Raw genomic sequence first — 26,142 nt, 5'->3', positions numbered from 1 at the left:
CAGACTGAAATTATGTGCCTTGAGGACAGGAAAAGTGGGCCCTTGGGTGATGGATATATTACCTTAAAGGTTTGTAGAATGCTTGTAAATTACAATGAATAAATATGCTGGCTATTTTTGTATTTGTATATAAATGACCTGTATTACGCTGACAGCGTTTAATGCTAAAGTAAACGTCTGAAATTGCACTTAACTTCACTCGCATTAGCGGTGACCTGGAAAGGAAATCCATTACCCAAAAACCCTCCAAAAAAAACCCTTTGATGGAACTTGTGAATGAAATGTGTAGGCAATTTACAGCTTTAAGGCTTGAAATCGAAAGCTAAAAATGAACAAGGCTACAAATGTTAAATAAAAAAGGACCTAATGCTGATGCAACAATAATATTATGATTATGCATCTTAGAGACATTTTTGAAGACTTAAAGTGCATCTAGTGGCGAGGTTGTGAATTGCAAACGTCCACCGCTCAACACTCCCTTACGAAGCACACAGAGAAGCTACGGTGGCCGACACAGCACAAAGATGTTGTCATCGGCGAGAGCAGAATGACTAGCGCTCTCTAGAGAAGTTTGTCCGTTTAGGGCTACTGTGGAAACATGACACCACAAAATGGTGACCCTGCAGTCTATGTAGATAGAAATGGCTCAATCTAAGGTAATAAAACATAACAGTTCATTATGTAAGGTTTTTATAAACCACTGAAAACATAGTTATGTATATTAAATTCCATTTGTCAACAGATCCTCATAAACAATAATAGTATATATATATATATATATATATATAGACACATTTAAAAATAAATAAAGGACAAAAAGAAGTGAAAAAGGACAAAAAGAAACAGACACTGAACCACAGGTCTACACAGAAAAATTGAAAGGTTAACTTAAAGAACAAAACGAAAAAGCGAGTGAGAAAGATAAAGAAATAAATAGAGGGGAAAAGGTCTGGATGGAGGATAAAAGATGGCAGCAAAGCACGACACTATGAGATGTGGGTAATGAAAACCAATCAGCTTTCAGCAGCGAGGAGATTAGCGCAGTGGCAGTGGCGCTGGAGCCAATACTCCACCCTAATGAAATGTAATTGGAAACGGGCTAAAACTTCCCATTGTGGAGCACAGAAATATCCCTCATGATTCAGAGGGCGGTGGAAAAGAGAGAGGATAAGTTATCGGGGTCATCCATGGCGAATACTGGGAAATGTGTAGCTATAGGGCTTTATTGTGTACCGAAGGCAATCGGTTTCCACTATGTTCACAAATACAGACCAACACCTTAAAAAGTCTCAGTATAACCTTTAGTCTTTGTCTATAAAGCTTTAAGAACAGCTGCAACATAATATTTCAATATTGACCAACCGAGCGATAAGTGCACAGAAAAAGCCCTTTAAGTCATTGGTAGTGTAGTATAGTATGCTACATTGTAGTGGTCTGCTCCATCCTAGCACTCAGAACCGGTCTGTAAGATGGGGAAATGCTGATTGTGTGTACATGTTTGTGCTGGTCAGCCTTGCTCAACTGAGTTGGGTGCTAAAACTATGTCCACAAGATGCAGTTCATTTTATCCGGACATTATTTTGAGTTTCTGGTAGATGTGTGTTTCCATACCTAAATCCATGCTCTTAGAGGACTTGTTGTTGGAGTATTCTGGGACTTTCTGTCGTTGGGGGTATTGTTGGTTGGTGGGGTGGTTCACAGGCTCCATTTCAGCCCTACAACACAGATATCACACTTGTTGATGGCATATGCAATCTCTCTGCCAACTGTATTTCACAAGTCAGTGTGGTTGATCTAATATCCAAGCAAAATCCTGTAACGCAGTAGTAATAAAACACATACAATACAAAAGTATGGTTAAAATGTTTCTGAATGGATTATCTTATGTTCACCAAGGCTGCATGTATTTGATCAAAAACAGTAAAAATAGTAATATTATGAAATACGATTGCAATTTTAAAAAAACTAACATTTTTAATACATTTATTCATGTAAACATGGTAACATGATGCTTTAGAAATGTATCTAATATGCTGATTTGCTGCTCAAGAAACATTATCATCATCAACGTTGAAATGAGTTGCACTGCCTCAGTTTAAAAGTGCAAAAAATTACATTATATTTTGTAACATTATAAATGTGTTTACCGTCATTTTTGATCAATTTAATGCATCATTGCTGCATAAAAGTATGAATTTATTTTCCAATTCCAACTTTTAAAGGGTAGAAATTAGTCAACATTTAATATCTAAAAAAATGCACTAAACTATTTATTGAAATGAGTATTAAATGAAATACAAGGGTATTTGTGTGTATGTGAATTTGTAAGTATATTAAGCAAATAAGAATATGTAACTGGATAAAATTGGGTATTTTAATGAATATTTGATGGCACAACTAGATAATGGCATAAATAATTCTTCTACATGGCATCATTACAAGTCTTTGAAATAAGCTTCCAGGATGTTTTCAGTTTTGATCAAAGTACCAGATTATTTGGTTTCATGATATGAGCTCTCAAAGAAATTCTATGATCTACAGTTATTATCTCTGAGGTTACTCTGAGCTCTATAACTAACCGATCTTGTTGGTGTTTGTGTGGAGGGTTTGTTTCCAGCAGGTCCTGATCAGAGGGTGGAGGGGGGAAATCGTCGCAGTCATCATAGTCCTCCTCCGGCAGTTCCTGTCTTTCGTCATAGGATCTGTATGGAGCTGTTTGAAGGTATGAGTTTTAATATTATATACCTTTATTAAAGCTGATGTCAGTCACACAGAGGCATTGTATGGCTTCAGAAGACTTGTGTTTTTGTTAGTTTTAGAGCTCAACAGCCGCAGTTCACTTTTATTTTATGTACAAACTGACTAACATCTCCTTTTGCATTCCACTGAGAAATATAAAGTCATACAAGTCTGACATCAAGGTGTGTTATTTCTACCCGAAAACCTGAAAATCCTCCCATTATGAGGAATAAGAGACACTTGACCACATTCACTCAATTGTGAATCATCTACCATATGAGAAACACACACACGGCTGTGTCTGAGACCTAAATGACCACACACAGTTCAGATCAATGTTAAAATATCTCCATTACAACTCAATTTTCTGCACTACTGTCCCAGTTTCTTCCACCATTTAGACATTTTTTGTAAAGCGAGTCCAGAGTGACTGTGTCGTATGCAGTGGCATGAAATATTAATGCTGCTACTGGCAAAAAACATGTGATTAAAAACTATACCTTGTTAAAACTCAACGAAATGGCATTTGTGCGAGCTCTGTTTTAAATCTAACTGAACCAAATCTAACTGAAACGAGTGTGGAAAGAAATCTGAAATTAAAATGAGATGTGTGTAAAGATCACTTCCCTGTTTGTGCAACTAAAGTACAGTCACATACATTGACGGACAAGAGACGCTAATCAGTAAACAATGGTCTCAAAAAAACACGGAAAAACCCTTTTGTGCTGGCACGGCATCTCTCTGGAGAGCGCGGGGAAAGAATAGTGTGAATTTAAAACAGTTTGTTATCCGTTCTCGAGCGCTCGGCACAATTGCGAGTATGCTAATAAGGCCCACTTAGAATCCATTTCATCAGCTTAATGATTTCAAGGTCAGGCCGCGATGCATAAAAATGGAAGGGAATCTAGCAAAAGTATCGTCATTGGCTTTTTCATCCCTATTGATGAGATGGGCAGATTTCCAACTTGTATAAGTCGAAAAAGCTAATGGAAAGCTACGCTGGCATGGAAAATGAGGCGGCAGAGAAATGAACTCATTTTGTCCTCTTACAGAGGAGCAAAGCTCTCTTCACGTGGTGTTGATGATGAACGCATGCTTTCTATTGCCTAGCACTGATCAATTTCCTTTGGTTCTTCAACAGTGAGAGAATTTAGATGAGAGTACTTAACATTATATAAAAGCAATTACTTTTATCATTTGGTGCGCTTTTAAAAATGCACTCAATAAGTAAAGGTGCAATCACTTAGAGCGTGATTTGGCGACCACCATTGCGATCATGTGAAACAACGGGATCCACCACATTGGAAACTGCAGCTGTCCAGGAAGCCTAGTAGGAGCCAGAGCATGTGAGCGAAGCGGAGCGGAGCGAAGCGGTGTGACGCTCTGCTCAACATTTCACTTTATGCCAGTGCAATCCGCTTAATCGCTCACGCTCTGGTAAAACGACATTCATTTAAATCCCACACAGACATACATTTCTCTATGCTATACATCTTTCTGTTTATGATGAGCTTCATAAATAAATGTCTCATTTGAGACATCAAATTGTCTGTCCTGGCCAAGGTTTTACAGTCTCTTGTCAGTGATCAATTAAAGAATTTTTTAGACAGTAAAAATGTTCTATCTGACTTTCAATACGGTTTTAGAAAAAGGCATAGTACAACATCTGCAGCTCTTAAGGTTTGACTTAATTGAATCCATAGAAAAAAAGCAGCATTGTACCGCCCTTTTTATTGACCTTTCTAAGGCTTTTGATACAGTGGACCACACAGTGCTTAAGCACAGACTATGGAAGGCAGGACTTTCTGAACAAACTGTAAGTTGGTTTGTTAATTACCTTACAGACAGAACTCAGTGTGTGCAGGCGGAGGGAAATACCTCTAGCTATCTCAAAATAACAAAAGGTGTGCCACAGGGATCAGTGCTGGGTCCACTGCTTTTCATTCTATATATAAATGACATAAATCATAACATATTGAAAGGAAATTTTCATTTTTATGCAGATGACACTGTACTGTATTGCTCAGCACCTACAGCAGTCCAGGCCCTCTCCCAATTACAATTTGATTTTAATATGCTACAAAAAAACATTTATGATCTAAAACTTGTTTTAAATGCTGAAAAAACAAAAGTAATGCTTTTTTCAAATTCAAAATCTAAATTAAATCTGCCTTCAATCATCACTTCTCAGGGTAAGAAGATTGAATGTGTTTCTAAATACAGATATCTCGGTATTTTAATAGATGAATCTCTTTCTTTTACTTCTCATATTCAGCTGCTGGCAAAAAGATTAAAACTTAAACTAGGGTTTTATTTTAGAATCAAATCCTGTCTCTCATTCGAATCTAAAAAGAGGTTAGTTGCTGGTACTTTTATGTCTATTATTGACTATGGTGATGTTTTATATATGCACGCTTCGTCTCAAAGTTTACATGCACTGGATACTATATACCATGGAGCTTTGAGGTTCATCACTGGTCTTAAAGTCCTCACTCACCACTGTGAACTGTATGAACGTGTTGGATGGTCTTCTCTGTCAACACGGAGACTTCAACACTGGTATGCTTTTATATATAAGGCTATTTAAGGTCTTCTTCCATCCTACCTTCTGACCTACATCAGTGTAAAAGATATTGGGACTTAAAATCTTCGGTCCCAGGATCTTGTTCTTCTATCTGTACCAAATGTTAGAACTGAGCAGGGGAAAAAGGCATTTAACTTTGCTGCTCCCTTTGCATGGAACAAGTTACAGAAACATTTGAAACTTAATAAGCTTGTCTCATTGGTTACTTTTAAGAGGATATTAACTGACTTGGAAGCAGCCACATCTGGCTGTAGTTGTTATGCATGATATGCTAAGGATTTGTGGTTGTTGTATCTGCTATTTTAGTTGTCTTATGTTATTGTGTATTCTGTGTTGTATGTATGGTTGTACTGCTGCCTATCTTGGCCAGGACACTCTTGAAAAAGAGATTTTGAATCTCAACGAGTACTTTCCTGGTTAAATAAAGGTAAAAAAAAAATTAAAAAAAAATTACAGTGGGCCTATAGATAACAGTTATGATATTTGAGGTTTTAAAGCAATATTGTATCCACATCACTATGATCAGATGCTTTCTTAAATGCTGTTTTCTCACCGCTGTTGTTTTATGTTTATTGTTATTCAGAAAAAAATAACTTTTCGGCAGCAGGCATATTAGGCTGCTTTCATTTTATGACCTGACACATGGATCCGTTATAATATTACACATGCGTTTTCTTTCTCAACTGTTTACGTTAACCATAAACATAACTGACTATATTTACGTGAATACTCGCCAAAACAGGCATTTTGACATTATTGTATTTGAATGTTTAAGCACAATGAGCAGCGGAAAAGAACTCAACCTAATACTGAGCGGCGGCTTTATGTGCAAACACTTTAGTGTGAATTATGTGCAATCCTACGGCGAAGTTCAAGCCCAGTAACACCAACAATATTAATCCGAAGCAAATAAAAGGAGTGAGTGTGCGTTAGGCGGGTTTGTTTTTTCAACTTGCTGTCAGAGAAAGAGAAAGCACAGCCTGTATTGTCTATCTATTCTGTGGAATATTATTATCAAAGCATTTTAGATATGTCAGTATTGATATGTAACGGAAAAAACTTTTTGACAACACTACATTACACATAGTTTATTATTTCAGATGCCTTTTTAAAAGACTAATTGAAAAGACTAATTGACTAATTGAAAAATGTATATATTATATATAAAAGGCAACCTGTCAAAGCGGCTAGTAGGAGTGACTGCATTACACACCACTGAAATCCAGCCGCATTTGGCAGGTTGGTGGGTGTTAATGTCAAGTCCTGCTTGAACTCCATAACTTATTCTTAAACCAGCATATCACAATGGACACTCAGGGATTTAGCAGCACTGAGCGAGCAAAGAGGAATCTTCAGAAAGGTAGAAGGAAATATTACAGATCACGTGCTCTGGTAGAAACTAAGAGTACAGCAACTTGTTGCAACCTCCAGCAATTTAATAAATGCAGGTGAGCACTTACCAGGAGCAGCTTCGTACATACGGTTGTCCGCTGTGGATGAAGGTAAGGAACTGTTGGTGTTAGGACGATGATGAACAGGAGAGTCGTTTCTTGAGACAGATTGACTGGCTTCCTGAATTTCCTAAAAGAGAGCGACAATTTGTAGAGAATTAATTTTAGACAATTAATACACATATACAAAATAATAATCTAGAGATGCTGATGGGGAGAAAGTCTTGACAACAAACACAAATATTTTTTAAGCATGGTGACCAACTTCCATACTTGTTCCATGTTGGGTTCATGCTTTCAGAAGGTCAACAAGAGGAAAACTTGTACCATGCAGTACAATAAAACAAGGTTAAGGAATTGGAGTTCTCTCAAAAATGGCTTACTTACCCTCAAACTTTTTATTATACCTATATATTTCAATATGGAACAAAGACTCATTACAAACGCTGTATTCATTTATGTAATTTTCATAAAAAGCAGCGCTACACATCTAGATTTTCAGTATCAGAATGTAAGCAACTGACACTACTGTTCAAAAACGTTGGGTTTGTAAGGTTTTTTTTAAAGTGAAAACTTGCCAAGTATTCGTGTATTAAAATAAAGAGCCAGTCAGTTATGTTTTAGGTGAATGTTAGCAGTTGAGAAAGAAAATGCATGTGTAACAGTATAATAGATCTTTGCATCAGGTTGTAAAGTGACGTTTTTCTATTATAAAAAATATCAGTTTACAATAAGGATGACTTTGTTAACATATTATATAACATGAACTAATCATGAGCAATACATTTGATACTGTATTTGCTCATCTTTGTCAATGTTCGTTAATAAAAACACAGTACATCTGTTTATTGTTTGTTCATGTTAGTTCACAGAGCATTTACTAAAGTTAACAAATAAAACTTTTGATTTTAATAAAGTATTGGCTCTTTCCCCGCCAAACACGGAATCTAAACACAAACCATCTAATGTTAGTGGATGAAATGTGTGAACGCATTAGGGGTGTTGATGGACTCGATCTACTCCATCTGTTTGATCATCGCTCTGAATATGATCTGAATGCAGTTATTGACAAAACCTGATTTTATAAATAATACATTCATAATTTAGGAATAAAAAGGAATGCAAGAATAACACTTTTGAAAGAAGAAGATCAGCTTTTTATTTAGATATATTGCAGGTTCAGATATTCATAAAACAAAATATTCTACGGGCTATTAAATTTTGTTGAAAATTCTCAAAAACCCTGGCGGCTGGCAACTTTTTTTTTAAACGCTGACGGGGTTAGTAAACGTTGAAATTAACATTAACTACGTTTTATAAATGCTGTAGAAGTGCAGCTCATTATTAGTTCATGTTAAATAATGTAGTCAAATAATGTTAACTCATGAAACCGTATTAAGTGTTACAAAAATATCTATATGGCAGCTTTGGTGAGCATTAAAGACTTCATTTAAAAACCTATTTAAAAAATCTTACAAATCCAAACTTTTCTATGGTAGTGTACAATTGTGTATGTATTAGAAGGAAAACTGCAGAGACTTAAAGAGACCCCTCTCCAAAAAAAATTGTGATTGTGAGAACTACCCTGATCTAGAAAAAAAAAAAATACTGGGAAAAATTCTGTTGAAAACAAACTGTAAATGACAAAAGGATAAAAGCAACCTTATGACACAGTTAGAAATATTCATAAGCCAAAGGCAATCCTGTCAGACAGTAGTCAAGAAAGACACGGAAACATGCGGCAATATGAAGACGTGAGGCCACCGACTGATGCTTCCTGATGGATTCTTCTCAGACGACAAAGGAGCTACAGCTGTCACTGTATGAGCGGTTAACCCAGAGGAGGAGCGCCGCACACTTTATACTGTCATACAAACCACATGCTACAAACTCAAACACGCTACTCACAGCCCAGGCTGACTGGACGGACATGAAAGGTATTAGGATATCACCATATCAAAGTGTGCTTAAATGCATTCACACCGTACTATTCCACATGGCGGGGGAAAACAGATGAAAGCCTCGTTCTTTTGTTCCGACGTTAAGCCTCAGTTGGAGGACGGTCATTAGCGGGGATGACGGTTCTTTACATGTGGAAACGTCATTCTTGTCATCTGCCTCCTGCTCGCTGTCTCTCCAGATGCACAGGAATCATCAATGGACAGAAGGACTGATTCTCAGGCTCTCTTTCTCCTCAGAGATTATGTTTGTCACGAAAAATGACTCTAAAACCCCCTTCGCTGAGACTAAATTTTTTTGCTATCTTTCACTGTGATCTGTGACAACGGTTAACGTATGCATGTGTCAAACACAAAAATAGAGAGCTGGCAGGAAAATATCAAAAGGTACTTGAAGATTGATGGGACAGCAACTGCTAAAATCCAGACAGAAGGAAAACTAAAAATCAAAAGTCAATTTAAACAGTGGATATTATTGATTTACATGCTCACCTCCCACTGACTTCAGCCGCTGCATCGTCTTTATTAGTTGAGCTTGTTAAGCAAAGATCATGAATGACATCTCAAATCATGGTGAATAGAAGAATGATTTTTGCCTGGTGGACGTTAATTGCAATCCCAAATTTAAAAAAAATGCACCTAATATCCTCCCAGAGAACCCTAGCATCTGCATAGCAAAGCCCTGACAAGCACACACAGCACAACTACATCTGAAGAAAATATGTTAAAGCATAATTTCTCTTTGCATCAGTCAACATCTAGCCTGACGTCATCATACTCAATTCTAGTCAGAATATGAGTCTGATACTGCTCCATTGGGCTGTGATTATGGGGCGTCAGAATCTGATTGGTCCGAACACCTCTGGTTTGAGCATAACTACTCCACAATGTATCAAGTCCAGACCAAACTTCCCAACCTTAAATGTTGTGGGCAGGGCTGAGTTCGGCTGGCATCCAGGCTAGACAACATCAGTCTAGAGCATCAAATTACAGCAAGCCATTTTGACTTTTATTCATTCCCTGGAGTATTGATATCAACAATTCAGCTTTCACTAGTTTAAATGCCAGTTTTTAATATCAGGAAATACATTTGCCCTAGTCAAGATGTGAATTCTTGATATCAACGATGACGTCATCACTCGTAGAAAACGTGAAACAAATAGCAAAAACTATTATTCTTGATATCTGTAATTTAATTTTGACTTGTTAAATGTCCCCACAGGCTGACATTCAAATTAAATTGCTGATATCAAGAACTGATTTCTTACTAGTTTCAGAAACACTATTCTTTCTAGTAAAAATCATCAATAATACATGTGTTACTAGTAAAAATATAAATTCCTGGTATCAAGAACTTTTTTCAATAGTAGAAATGTTAATTCTTGATATCTGTAAAGGTATTTCAACATGATACATTTGGATATCAATAATTAGGAGAGTAATTACAGATATCTAAAATGGCTTTCTTACTAGTAATAATCACATTCATGATATCAGAAATGAAAATTGTCACTAGTGAGAATCGATTATTGATATTTAGAAATTTTACTAGTAGCACTTCAATTGTTCATATCAAGAATAAACATGTTCATTAGTAACCATGTAATTATGGATATCAAAAACACTAAAATAAATATTTACTAGTAAGAATCGTATTTCTGACGTACAACCTCTAAATATTAAACTAGCGAAAAGACATTTACATAAATCAAGAGTTAGTTTTTACTAGCTGAAATGTAATTGTTGATATCAAGAATTCATTTTTCTGAGTGACCATGTCATTGTACTTACAAATTCAAGGCAGCAACTTTTTTAAAGTGTAGTAAAAAATGTTAATTCTTGAAACCAGTAATCAACTTGGATGTCTAAGTCAGTTCAACTTAAATTACATCAAACTGACTTAAAATATAAAAGTTGAAAATTGCTTAATTTATTTTGATGAGTTAAAGCAATGCAAAAACTCTTAGTTTTCATACCATATAATTTTTTATAGTGTAGTGGAAATGTAATTCCTGATTTTTAATTCCTACTTTTAAGAATTAGCATTTTAACTAGTAAAAAAATAATTGTTGAATTTAAGTGATGACGTCATTGTTGATATCAATAATTAACCTTTTATTAGTGGAAATGTAATTACGGATATCAAGAATTCATATCTTGGGAATGAATAAAAGTCAAAACAGTTGGCCATAGTCATATTCTCATTTGGTGAAACATCATCTTGATTTTAGGAGTACAACTCCCACAACGCCACACACCCACACCAATAACCTCTCTGACATATTCAAAGACTGTGCGATGCACGTCTTAATCGGACAACAATCACAAGGGAGCTTGGGTCCACCGTCGAAGACAAAGAACCAACAAAACAAGAGCCTAAACCCATGGACGTCTCCTCCTCCTCCACACACGGGCAGCGGTGAGGGTGAGCTGAGGTTAGGAACCCTCAGGGTAGCCCCGGGCAGCCTTTCATTAAAACACAAAATTTGCCTTTCATTCATGGAACCCACGGCGTAATCTGATTAACTTGCTGAGCAAGAGGAGATCCAGCGAGGTAACGGGATTAGATATCAGACTGGGCGGGAGGAAACAGGAAGGAGAAGAACATGGAGGAAGGAGGAACAAAGATGGTGGTTTCACATGAAATCATTGTACTCTAAAGTACCCTACAGTGCAAAAGATCTAAGAAATTAGTACTTTTATTCTGCAAGAATGCATTAAATGGCTCGAAAGTGACAGATTACAGATTGTTCAAGGTTTTATTATTTCATTAAACTTTCTATTTATTACCGAAAGATTTTAACATAGATATTATTCAGAAATGTTTCTTGAGCAGTAAATCATTACATTAGAATGATTTCTGAAGGATCATGTGGCACTGAAGACTAGATTTATGATGCTGAAAATTCAGCTTTCCATAACAGGAATAAATAATTTTTTAAAATATATTCAAATAGAAAACAGTTATTTTAAATTGCAATAATTTTTCCCAATATTACATTATCAAATAAATGTAGCCTTGGTGAGCATAAGCGACTTACTGTGCTGGTACCATGGTACAATGATTGAAACAGTTGGTAAGGCTTTAAAATATACCACAGTAAGAAAATTCACACTTTTGTCTAGTATTAATCTAGTATTACCAATGTCCAAAAAATCCATATATAATACCATGTTAATTGGTTTCATACTTTTTTTTTTATTTAATTTTTTTTTTCTTGAATTGAGGAACCATCTCATTAAGTTTAGTCCACAAACACTTTTGATTCTCTAACCTCCCACTCGTTCTCTTATCACTCAACTCTGCCTGGGTGATTAATGGCATATTGATCGCTCCGTCTGCATGTGATTAATGAAGAATGCATCTCAGCGACACATCACCTTCTATTGAGCATCATTACCGCCCGCGCCGCTCACCATCTTTCTAGCACTAGATTGGGTTGAGGATAAGCTAATGTTCCCCAATAATACTCCAGTGTTCACCCACCCAAAGTCAGACGCTGAAGGTAGAGTCAATAACTATTTGTCTTCATTTTCATTGGGCGGTGATGAGGAGCTGTCTGAATTGATGAACCATCCCAGTTTAACCTTGGATAATAAAAAAAAAAAAACTAAATTCGCATCAAGTCGCATTTGAATATTTCTAAGCACCCAAACTTTACTATGTGAACTCAGAAGATCGACAGGAAAACTTCCAGCAGAAAAAAAAGAGATTCTGTTATTATCTCTTAGTTTTAGTGAGGTTCTGCCTCCAAATGATCCACCTCCCAAGCAAATTATTGTAAACACTAGTTCCAAAAAAAGAAAGAAGAAACACATACTAAACGTGTCTATTTCTGAAACATGCTTACCGGTATATAAGATAAAGAGGCCTATTTCCTAAAATGATCATCATTTTTCCATAGATACAACTGGAGTTTAAAATTGTATTTTTATTTTTAGCTGACTTGTCTGTTCTCATCATGTGAAACCGCCTCTATTATCAAGAGTATCTTCATGCAGGTTGTTTGATACACAGAGTGACTCCTCAAACTTACCACCACATTAACAAAAGGGGGACCCCAGTGAACATGGCGGACCCCCTGAAACACATGGAAAACTGACAATATTAAAAGAGGGCAAAACTTCTGTCCGAGTGTCCCATTAATTCAAGCACAAACAAAACATGTATACATTGAAGACCTATAGATGAAGGTATCAAATAGGTATTTAGTGGAAATGCTTATGGTTACATTGCATATTTTTAGTGCATGTACTGGCTATAAAAGATATAGACTCAATTGAAATGCATTAATAAGATGCAGTGTTATACTTCTCAGATTTTAAGATATAAATGTTCTTACATATAATGATCACCTGTTGAGTCACATAATTTCCACTTTAATATACAGATGTAGCATATACAGTACCGTTCATATGTGTGGGGTCATTATTGTTGTGGTCATTTTTTTATGTTCCTCAAAGGAGTCTTACGCTCCAAGACTGCATCTATTAGATTATAAATAGAGTAGAAAATGAAATATGTATTTAATATATTTAACATGTAACTATAAATATAAAATATTTACTTAATAGATAACTAGCTTCTCCTTTAGTAATGCCTTTAAATGTAATTTATTCCTGTGATGCGAAGCTGAATTTTCAGCATCATTACTCCAGTTTTCAGTGTCTGATTTCAGTGTCGTATTATTATCAATATTGATAGTAGACACGTCTGCCTAATATTTTTTATGTTAACTGTGATTACTCTTTCCCAAAATCTTGGATTAATTGAAAGTTCAAAAGAACATAATTTTTTTTTTACATAGTTTTTTTTTGTCTTTACTGTCAAATTTGATCAATTTAATGCATCCTTGCCGAATAAAAGTATGCATTTCATTAAAATAAAATGTAAAAAAACATCTCACGGACCCCAAACTTTTAAACGGTAGTGTGTACACTCCCGTCTATACATCTTTCGGGCAACTCTCAAAGTAAAAAGAACTAGATTAATCTCTTAAAAACTGAAAGAAAAAAAGTATGACAACATGCTTTCTAGAGAATAAACAGAAAAGATCCAAGAAGAAAAGCCCAGAGGGTTAAAAGGAAACAGAGGGCATGCAAAGATTTGAGATTATTTTATTTAATAAGAAATCTTCAGCAATACAGAAATGAAGGAAAAGAAAAGCAGATATTGACAATTAGATGTTCCATTAATAAATAAGCGAAACGAGTAGATGCATATACTGTACAAGCATGTGCACAAAGTTAGTACAAAAGCAGGAAGCAGGAGAGAAGAACAAGTGCTTTCTCATGAAGTCAAGGAAAAAACAAGGAAAAGAACAATCTTCAATGTGTCAAAGGAAAAAAAAAATCTACACTGATTTCATTTCAAGGACTTCCATCTCAAATATCCACAATGATACTGCGATGCCTCATGGCAACTCATGTAGCTGACCACAATTTATAACTGCATTTGTTTGGCATTTTGAACTGGAATCTTTTTTATGTATTTAATTAACAAAATGTTATTGGCACACATTTTTTTAACCAGAAGCCTATTTTCTGTTCTCCTTGTAGGATAACGACAGTACTTAAGTAATTTAAATCTCAGAATAAGGAGGAAGTCAAAACCATTGTTAGCATTTTTAACCCCTTTCAACCTTGTGCACAATAGCTAACATTCAGAGGTCACCTGATAGCCTGTGATGCCGATAGAGGTGATAGCGGTAGGCTGCGGCCAGTGACCCGGGTTCAGAGACCCTGCGGGTAAGCGGTCTGTAGTGGTACACATGGTATGGTACAGGTATGGGGCATACCTGTGCAGGCGAGCGCTCCAGAGCACGCAGAACCACTAGCTGAATGGTTCCTCTCAGGTTCCCTTCGGTCGACATGGAGTGCCGCAGGGTTTCCATGGCATCGTGGTTGGAGCGTCCGATCAGGGATTCACTGTTAACGGCTACCAGCTGGTCATTCATACGCAAGCGACCATCCTGCAAACAAGAGAGGACAAACACCGATGTTACTTACTCCACATTTACTCAGAATATCAAGTAGTGTTGTCAGCTTACAGCTTCATTAAGCATAACCTAAAAGAGGAGCTAACGAACTACATCAAAGCGCTTTCATTTTTGTACTATTTTTATTATTTGTGTTATTGAGTGCCAAATCATAAGTAAATAAGTAAATGCACTTAAATATCTACAATTGTGTGTGTGCGTGCATGCTTGTGCTTGTTTTTGTGAAATATCAGGACACAAATGTGTATAATGACGTGGGTATGACATGGGTATTACAAGGATATGGTGAAATACAAGGGCATTACCCATGTCCCCATTTCTCAAAATGGTTATAAATCATTTTTTCATTTTTTTAAATTATTTTTGTTTAAGTAAAATGCAGAATGTTTCCTGTGATTGGGCAGGTTTAGGGGCAGAGTCAGTGTAAGGGGACAGAAAATACAGTTTGTACAGTATAAAAACCATTACGCCTATGGAATGTTCCCACATTTCACAAAAACAAACGGTGTGTGTGTGTGTGTGTGTGTGTGTGTGTGTGTGTGTGTGTGTGTGTGTGTGTGTGTGTGTGTGTGTGTGTGTGTGTGTGTGTGTGTGTGTGTGTGTGTGTGTGTGTGCGTGCATGCGTAAATCATCATACATTTTCTTTTTAAAGTGAACTAATCCTTTAAGTAAGAAGAACTATTACTTTTAGCTACTTTTACTCCCAACACTAAAGGCCTATAGTGTGATTTAAAAACATTTATGCAGTGTTTCCCCACTGTTAAATGTTTAATGCATCCCCACTATGAAATCAGATACAATTACGGATGCATATCATTAGTGTGAAAGGACCGGGCTGGAGTGAATTGGATTAAGGTTCACAGCTGTGGTTTCCTAAATAAAACTCAGCTGAGGAGGAACAAAAGAGATTAGCAGCTAAAAGCCACTGGAGCCGCTAAAGACTCCTGAGAGTCTGTGTCACGGCGGATGATCTGACCCTTGGGCGGGGTCAGTGACCGCAGACCACTGATACCGACCTGGGAGGGGGTCTCCGGCAGAACGGACACACACACTTGTGCCCATCTATTGAGAAAATATACTCAAGCATACACAAGGAGACAGTCTGGAAACTCATGACCCAAGATGGCTTTTTAAAGCCCAAGTAAAGGACGCCACCCATGAAGAGCTCCAAAAATAACCTACAACATTATGTTTATCTGTATTACTAATTGCATTCCGATAAATAATTCTAGAAATTATGGAGCTTCAAAATTCATGCCCATTTTTATCTCAATCTTGGAGTGTAAATGCTAAAGGAGCAACAGCAAGCGAGGAATAAGGGTGAATGGCAGAAGTCAAATGAAGAGCTCAGCCTTTGAAAATGTCTATTTCTTTGAGCGTCTCTCTGATGGAGGCCTGTGATGCAGCTCGCTCTCTGAGCCCACTCTCCACTGGAGTGCTGATAGGGGCCAGAGACGCAGCTCCACCTGTGAGCCCACTCTTGATTACAGTGCAGATAGGTGACAGTAGATGTTCCCTTATCTACAGACAGACAACACCTGCTGCCTGACAGGACTGATTGAGGACAGGAGAGGAGCATTCATATCTCTCTGACAACACTTGGTAAGCCTCACAGCATAACCCAAACCAAGATGACCAATCTTAATAGGCTACAATGGCAACTATTCATCTGATCATTCATCTACTTTAGTTATTTTTTTAGTTTTTAGTTTTGTTACAAGTGGTAACTTACAACCACTTAGGGTGAATCACAGTAAGTATACTACACAGTATATTCTACAAGATAAGCAAGATTTGTATTATTACTTCCAAAACATTATACTAGTTATCATTACAATAAGTCTGCAAAAAATCTGGTTCAATTTAGTTTTTTTCTTTAAATAAAGGTAAAATAATCATTAAAGGCACAATTTGTAAGTTTTTTGGATTAAAACATGGAACAATGTTATGTATTTTGTTGACTTGTGTACTTGCATAATCCCAAATGTTTCCAAGAATGTTTAAATCCATAGAAATAAGCAATTGTATCCTGGACACAGACCATGAGCGTGCATCGCCTATCAATGACATTATGCCCGCATTACCCTCAGGGTAAACACCAAAGACGCTTTAATATATTATGTGTTTTATTAGACAGGTGAGAAACTGTTTGGATACATTCATCGACAGAAAACGAATCATTGTTATATAGCTCAACACGTTTAGTCTTACTGTTTAAATCTTGTTTACTTGATTTACCGCGAGTAGCATGTTTTACCACGCCTAATCTCCACCTAGCTCACTGCAGTGTGAACGTGTCTCATAGTAGCAGCCGAGCGAATGCACAGAGTAGCATTATAACATAACTTTCAACACACTCAACTGCATTTAATATGATAGAACAGTGCTGCGTTACCCCACATACGCATGAGCTGAAGAAGCAGAAGTGATCGTCTGCAGCAAGCTACGTCTTTGTTTTGAATAAGCGACCTCTTGTGGCAATTTCTTTTTTTTTTTAATATTGTGGCTTTAATTATTAATAGATATTAGAGTTAAAAAAAAATAAAAGTTGAAGTTGAATTATTAAATTACTATTACTACAGAAATAAACCAAATAAATTATAAAATTCACATAGTATTATTAAAACGCACACTACAATTTTAATATACAAGGTAATTAGATATGAACAAATACTATAATGTATAAATAACACTAAAATAACAGATGTTTACAATACAAAACTACAATATTTTTAACATTTCAAGTTCAATGTAAGTACTATAAACAAATGTATATTTATATATTAATACAAGTACATGTACGTATTAAAACCCTTTTTTAATTTTAAAAGGTTTTTAGTATAATTGTTAATTAGCACTGTTGTTCTGTTGCGTCAGATTTTAAGTGACTTTCATCACTAAAGCTCTCAATTGAACAGAACTTAGTGTTGACACTGGCTGCTTTTACCTTGTGTGCGGCGCCGCCGTGGATGATGGACTTGATGAAGATGCCCAAGTCTTCACCGGTCTCTCGTGACTTGTTACCCTTCAGACTGACCCCCAGACCAGCTGAGCCGGAGTCGCTCAAAGGAACTTCAAACATCAGCTGCTCTCGCCCGTCCTCGGCCAACAGTGGACCTGACGGCTCTCCTTTCTGCAAATAACACACACATAGGTCAGCATATCCAGTTGACTTTTAAAACCATATAAATTTTAGCATCTACCCAGTGCTGCATTGACTACAACTGTAAGTGGATTACTGGACATGACATTTTTGCTTGCGTTTACAAAGTCAAAATTATTGTCAGTGGTAATCGACATGTGTCACAGATGCTGTCGATAGAGTTTAACTCGTATTGAACCAGGAACACTCCAATAATATAATGGATGTAGTGAGATTAAGGCACACTAGTGTTTGAAAGGTTGGTGTGATGTGTTTTTTTTCCTGAAAAAACAACCCCACACCATAACCTCCCCTCCACCAAACTTTACACTTGGACAAAGCAGTCAGGGAAGTAGCGTTCTCTAAATTTTCATATATTTTAGATTGATTGCACACCAACTGAAATATTTCAGGTCTTTTATTGTTTTAATACTGATGATTTTGGCATACAGCTCATGAAAACCCAAAATTCCTGTCTCAAAAAATTAGCATATTTCATCCGACCAATAAAAGTAAAGTGTTTTTAATTTTAAAAAAAGTCAACCTTCAAATAATTATGTTCAGTTATGCACTCAATACTTGGTGGGGAATCCTTTTGCAGAAATTACAACTTCAATGCGGCGTGGCATGGAGGCGATCAGCCTGTGGCACTGCTGAGGTGTTATGGAGGCCCAGGATGCTTCGATAGCGGCCTTAAGCTAATCCAGAGTGTTGGGTCATATTGATGATAATGATAGATAATAAATATAAAGCAGGGTTTGGACAGAATGAATAACTGTGTAATGGTGAGGCAGGAAAATACATTGGGGTTCATTTGAATTGAATGTGCCAGCTCAAAAGGAAACATAATAAGCTATTGTCAGCGATTCATTCAGGAGGGCGGGGGTTGGAGAATTACATCATTTAAGAATAATAACTCATTATTGAATACACACAACCTCAAAAACTACCCACACATTTCACTCCTCCTTCACTTTTTGCTTTCTTTGGCTGCAAAACATCATATATTACAGAGATGAGGGGTGTCAGTGCCATGGCCTTCCACTGTTGTATCAATGAAACCTAGCAAAAATGCCTAGAATAAAGTGCAACGGCTAAATGCAACTGACATCCTTTTGGAAACCACATTAAACATTAGCCTGTTGCTAAGCTACTGTGGAAATGAGCCAGGGGAAAAGCAGCAAAAATTACTTTGTAGGAGCACAAAGTTGGCCAAAAAGCATTAAGCAAGAGCTAATGATGAAAAATAGATGGGCCAATGGGGCAAAGCTTCAAGTAGTCCTTTTAGCGTGTCCTCTTACTGATGATAATGTGTCGTACATGGCCTGAGGCGGACGACAAATCTGAGTTTTAGCACACAATAAAAGGCCTGTTTGAAGTGAGGTCAAACTTTGGTCCCAGTGAGAATATCAGCTTGTCTGATGTCTCCTCACACGAAGAGGGAGATGCCGCTTCGGTGGTCCTATCAACACTCGAGGACCAGACTTCACATGAAGACCTCCTGGGGGCGAATACACACACATATGCTTACATACACACCATGTGATTAACTACTTTAACTGAAGTACATGAGTAAAAGCTGGAAAAAGGCCAGTGACACTGAAAAGCGACACAAACAGCCTTGACTATGGGTAATGCAAATAATACAGAAAACATATTTGGACATGTTTTATTAAAAACATTTATATTAGTATTAAAAGAAATTAATGTGAATTGATATTAGAAGTTTAAAAAATAAATAAATGAACATGAATAGGTTATTATACTAATATTAAATATCATTTATATTAATTTGTATTAATGTTAGCTGAAATTAATACATTGTACTAGTATTAATACCACTTACGAATTGATAAGTATTAACAAATTAATGTTTAATTATTAATATCAACAATTATTAACATTTCTATTACATATGACACTAATATAAACACATTTTTGTATTTTAAAATATTACTATCGATATTAATTGGCAACATTAATACATTTAGTTAATTTCAATACTATTTAATAAATATAATTTAATTAACATCAATAGTAACTGATATAATAATTATACATTTAAATTTTTAGTTTTGATATGTTATTATTATTATTATTAATTTCAAAATAATTACTAAACTAACATGAATAAAAAATATTAATATCAATATCATTAATATTGATACTATGAAATTATTATTTTTACAGGACTTAATATTAGTATTAATACTCATTAATATAAACTCGTCATAGTAATATTAATACATTATTGATATTGATATTAATAGGAATTCATTTAAGTATTAAAAACTAATATTGCTATTAATTAGCAACGTTGATAAATGTTATTAATATAAATACTATTTAATAAGTATTTACAGTATGTATAAAGAGTTAATTAATATTCATAGTAACTGATATAATTAATAATTCATTTAAATAATAATAATAATAATAATAATAATAATAATCAAAATAAATACTTAAACCAAAATAAACATCTACTTTGAACAAACATTGTAAATATCAAAATTAGTAATTAATGAAATTATAAATTAGTTTACCAGGATTGATATTACAATTAATAGTCATTAATATTAAATGATCATATTATTAATAATAATTGTTATTAACATTATTATTAATAGTAATATAATATAGTAATTAATATAGAAGTGACGTCAAGCCCAAGGTTTGGGTCATTGTGCTTCAAGAAGTTAATATTAATACTTTAGACAACATTGATACTTAACAATGAAACATAGCCAAGATATCCTGAGCTACAGTTTCCATAATTGAGAAAAAACAGTGTGATTCACACAGCATTTTGAGAGGAAGTCTTTGTGTCATTTACACAAAAATAATCCATGGGAAATGTGTTTTGATGCCTCTGGCTAGAAGTCAATGCACCTTAACCCAGATATTGAACTAAATTAGAATTGATGTCAGAAGGCCATCTGCTATTACATGAAAGCATCTACACTTTTTATATTACTCACAGCGTAAAAAACAACAACAACAAAAACAAGTCCATTGGTTTTGAAAAGAAGTGGCCGTGACCTAAATAACAAATATAATTAAATAGGCCATGACAAAGCAGGACACATCCTGTGTGTGGGAAGAGGAATTATTACTAAGACCATCTCAAGGACATCCACATGCTCCACCAGCCCTGTGTTTGACCTCTCTTCCTCTGAGTACAACGTGTGCAATGTGCTGTCTGACCCCTCCATCCTCACAGAAAACCTGTCTGAATCAAAAGGTGGTCCTACCGCTCTAACACCAAACTCTACAGACCCTTCAAACACAAAACTATACAATTTACTAAGCTTGCTGCGATAGTCGGTGTTGCCGGTGTTCAGGCGAAACACCAGTTCACCGTCAATACAGTGCGAGCCGAATGAGAGTCGTATTATTCTTTTAATTAAGAATAATAGGCTGAATGGCCCACAATTCAAGCCCCCAAACTGGCGCTATTTCTAAACCGAAAGTAAAACGAGCACGGCCACACGGTCATTCATTCATAGCTGCACATTCATTCACGGTGCGTGTCCAGCGCATTTATCAGTTCATGCCTATGGAAGCTTAACTTTCATAGGAATTCATTGAAAACACTTGCTTTGCTCAGCACCACTCCGTTTTAAATGTTCGAGCGGCTGTGCACATTTTACTTTAGGTTGAAAATGTAAACATTTAAAAAGCTCCCGTTGGTGATGCTGGTTTTAATTGTGTTGTTGTCACACGCCGATTAACCGGTGGGAAATTTCCTCATCGACACATCTCTACAGTTTACATTTTGATTGTAAATTGGTTACAAAAGTAAATATTCAGCTTTTACAACTAATATCTTGTGGTATTAGACATATACCATAGTCCTATAAAGACTTGATTTTACACCTGCTACAGACTGCGATTTCTGTAATCCATTAAGATCATTACAAATCACACTGTATGACATGGATCTAATAAACATTAGACATAACGTTTGATGATGACACCTATTGAATCGTAGGCTACGACGCAAGTTAGTATAGAAGAATAAAACCTCATCTAGTGGTAAACAAATAGTTCAAGATGAATCGCACTTTTGGCAATTTTGGTTATTATGTGCTCTGAAAAAGAAGCAAAAGAGGAGAATATGGATATGGGAATATGGGATTATGGCCATGGCTAGGGAAAAGAAGCCAATTTGGCATGCCAATTTACAAATGGAGCTTGAGGTAAGCAGTTGATCAATACGCCATTTCATATTACATTTTCATAAACGTGTATAATCACTTACTCAGAACACCTCTGAAATGAAATGCAAGTGTGCTTACCCCATTTACCAAGAGTGGTTAGTAAGAATTAGTCTTAATAATCCACATTATTTTCAGGTTATTTATATTGATAATGTGTATTAGTAAATTACCTAAATTTTATCACACTTTGTATGGTAGAAAATGTGACTATTTTGTAATAAATTTTTAATGCTACTTTTTAATATTGATATGATTGTATACCAAAATAATTATCAGTAAACAATTTAAAAATCAATAACAAAACATCAAGTTATAGATCATACATAGTGAGATATCAAAATTAGACACCAAAAAAAAAAAAAAAACACTCTTTCTTTGCATTTATTTTTAACCTATTGTCAGTATTCACAGATCACGCGGGTGGGGTACGGATACGGGTAATGGTCTCCGTACTGTGCGTGCGGATAACCATGTCTGTCAGCCACCACCAAAGACCATTTTTGACCCAGGAACCCTGAGACCATGTGCTCAGATCGCTAAAATAGAGCCCAATGTGTACCGAGCATTAGATCATTTATCTAGAATATAAGTGTACTTTGTCTAATGAAATACCACAAACACCAATATAGACAATTAATAATTCTATTAAATTCATTTTAGCACTCCATAGCAATGTCTTGTAGGCACAAAACACTTTAGATTACAATTTAATTTGATATTTGGCAGATTTATTGCTACTGGCTATCAGGTTAAATTAACATGCAGCTGAAGACATTAATTCCACCTACTGCATTCATTTAATCTCACTGCACGTGACGAACTGACACCAATATTAGTCAGCTTAGATTTAATACGATGCTCAAGTTGATTGACAACCACATTTACTTACAGGTGTAAGTTTCCCCGTTCACACAGCAACTTTTAGTATCGTGTTTTGGTCGATCGGATCACAAGTGGACGAGGGAGACACATTCCTGTTTACACGTGGTGTTTAATCCATCTCTATTGTCCACTTTCACCCACTTCTGTCTTGATTTCTTTGAGGGGAGGGTAAATGTATGGGCTTTTTCACATCTTTTAATCTAATAGACAAAATAAGCTAAGTATAAGCTTAAGTATAACTACAAAATATGCACAAATTACATATGAACACGCACGGAAATGACAGAAAAACATACAGAGAGCAGCAGCTTTCATTTCTTGTTGTGTTTCGTCGAACACTGCAAGTGCGTGTTACAAATCAGGAATGGTGAGAGGAGACTGTACTTAGTTTGTGTTGTTTTCAAACTAAACTTGGGTCTCCAGTAGTTTAAATCCCATCTGGCTAACGCATTTCCCATAATGTTTACACCTTAGGTCAGTAGGCGGAGAGTAGTTCAAACACATTCGACCACATGAGCGTTTACACTATGAAAGCAATCCGGTTGAATGCATTTTGAAGTGGAAAATCTCAGAACGTTTTAGACCCCGTTAACACATGTATTTAGGATTGTCCACTTGTGATCTGATCAACCAAAACACATCTTAATACCATGCGTAAACGTGGCTAAAGAAGCCAAACCTCAACAAAAAAACGAAGAAGTCACTTCGACAGAATGGAGCCACGACTTCATCTGTCAAACCTTCATTAACCGACTGCAGCTTTTATGTGGATAGCGGAGCATTTTAGACGAGGTTTTCAGCTTCAGGCTTTCGGCCTAATGCACATACACTAACAAAACATTACTAAAATTACAAAGTACTTTGGCCAATCAACCATCTAGGACCAGCTTGGACCAGCTAAAAACCATCCCGTGTTGTAGTTGTAATAATTTAAGCACTGTAAGATGATTTCGGCTGTAATTTCCAGCAGTGCCGGATGTTTCGGCGACACACGTCTGAATCCAGGATATCCAGCCACCAACACATCAGCACCGTAACTAGATCCCAAAAGGGTTGATTCGGAAAAACAAGGCTTTAACTCTGTCAACGGTCTCTAAATACAAGTCACGCCGTCTGCTCCATCTCTAAACGGACACCATCTAGCTGTTCACAGGATGGACATTTATGGTGTTGCCCATTTCCTGTATTCTAGCAGACTGTTATAAAAGATGATTTATTTTTGCTAATGGCTGATCATTAGCCAAATCTGCCTTTGTGAATTAAGATGGTATATTTTGTGCTGACAGTGGGTGGTTAAAGAAACTGACGAATACTGTATGAATGTGGGTGTTTATGGAGGGTATTGGTTTAATCAGGTTTGGATGTATTCATTGGTTAGAATGAAATATAAATACTCAGTCACACACACACACACACACACACACACCCTCTAAAAAGGCAGATGGTGAAATCTACTCAACACTGTCATTATATCTTTTCATACTCTTCCATTCTCTGAAAAAATATTTCTCCCGAGTGTGTCATTTTTCCTTTTGCCTGCCGTCGCATTTCTGCCATAATTTACCCTGGCTAAGCAGTGGCACAGCTAACCTACTTTGAACCTGAATAGGGTGGAAAAACGGAGGAGGTTTTTCTCTGTGAATAGATACTGCAGAGCAGCTCTTTATGACGTTTTTTTGTGCCTAACAAGAATTAATGGTCCAATAATAGTTCAGTGTCAATGACATACAGCTGCTCTTCTTGAACAGATCTAGGACAGCAAAAATGTAGCAAAGTACAAAGCTAAAGCCATAAATAAACCACAAATGTAACCGTTAAAGAGCTTTTAAATTCCGCAATAAAAAAATACAAATTCTAAGGAAGTAATGCATGAGAGAAATTACTGCCTGTAAGAAGAATTATGAATTGTTTGGCAGCACACATATAACACAGGTGACCCATCTAAACCCCAAGCCTTTGATAAGCAGACACTAGAGTGCAAATGAACTGAGGATAGACAGAGACACAATGAAGGGATGCGGTCTTTCTTCCTGCAATGAGGGATCTAGTGATGGTTTTACACATTGTTTGGATTTGAACGGGGGTCTGGTGTTTTGAAGAAAAATAAAGATGCTTTGAAAGGGGTCAGCGATCAACACACCCTGTATGTAACATCTGGGAAAAGGGATGGACCAGCAATGGCTCAAAGCTTCCTGTTAAACTGCTGTGTCGTGTGCACAACTTCCTGTCACGAGCTGACACATTCAATATAAAGGAGGGGACTGCTGGGGTTATCTTCCACTATATTAGTGTGTTCAAAATTAGCACATGATAATGTTTTATTTATTTTTTTAACATATTTAACGCAAATAACACAGCATCCTTTTTTTCTGTCATCCTTTGGCTAGTGCTACATTAAATGATCATGCTCTTATTCTTGCAAATGCTTTTAAACCATTCAAGCGTGACAAGACAAAAGAGAACGCGCTGTCTGAGAATGTCCTGACACACGATCACACACGACACAAAGAAAGATGAAGAATAGTTCTCTTTCACAATTAAACAAACAATAACACAGAATTATGCCAAAATGACATTTGTCGAGTATTCTCATAAGAGCAGTCTCAAATGATTTAAATAACATCTTAAATTAACTTAAAGAGTTGTGAGAAAATGAGATTCGCATGACAGCGCGTCATATTTGCGTCGTGTTCGGCAGAGGCACATCTTAAAGTGACAGCAGTCACGTTTGTCATTAATGTTCATCAACAAACAAATGTAACAGAACAGTGTAGCTTTAATAAGGATTCATCTATTTTTAATTTATCAATTTATCATTTATCAAGTTAAGAAAGGCGTTTAACGTTATAACATTTCTGTATATGTCTAACAGGTAGGACATTTATTTTAATGGGTTTATGTAAAGATTGTTTAAAGGTCACTTAAATTAAAAGATGTTTTGTAAATGCCTAATAAATGCTGAAATTGATAGATTTCAATTATACTGCAATGCTGAATGGCTATGATTAATGTTTAAAAAAAAATGCAGTATTAGTATCAGTGATACTGGGACTTGTTCATAAAAACATGCCATTGAAAAAAAAAAAAAAAATATATATATATATATATATATATATATATATATATATATATATATATATATATATATATATATATATATATAT

General features: G+C 35.9%; 1 protein-coding gene across 2 annotated transcripts in view; it reads right to left on the bottom strand.

Annotated features, from left to right (window-relative positions):
* The window catches only part of pard3ba (par-3 family cell polarity regulator beta a), a 204,839-nt gene that overhangs the window by 78,451 nt on the left and 100,246 nt on the right, over positions 1-26,142 (bottom strand). For both annotated transcript variants that reach the window (XM_067442199.1, XM_067442200.1), the window contains exons 11-15: positions 17,679-17,864; positions 14,531-14,704; positions 6,784-6,904; positions 2,580-2,712; positions 1,612-1,715 (exon numbers count right to left, since the gene is read on the bottom strand). In XM_067442199.1, coding sequence (XP_067298300.1) covers positions 1,612-1,715; positions 2,580-2,712; positions 6,784-6,904; positions 14,531-14,704; positions 17,679-17,864 — 718 coding nt within the window. The remainder of the gene's footprint in view (positions 1-1,611; positions 1,716-2,579; positions 2,713-6,783; positions 6,905-14,530; positions 14,705-17,678; positions 17,865-26,142) is intronic.

This window comes from Pseudorasbora parva, chromosome 4, assembly GCF_024679245.1.
Source record: "Pseudorasbora parva isolate DD20220531a chromosome 4, ASM2467924v1, whole genome shotgun sequence".
Lineage (NCBI taxonomy): Eukaryota > Metazoa > Chordata > Actinopteri > Cypriniformes > Gobionidae > Pseudorasbora > Pseudorasbora parva.
This window is presented reverse-complemented; position numbering and strand designations above follow the sequence as displayed.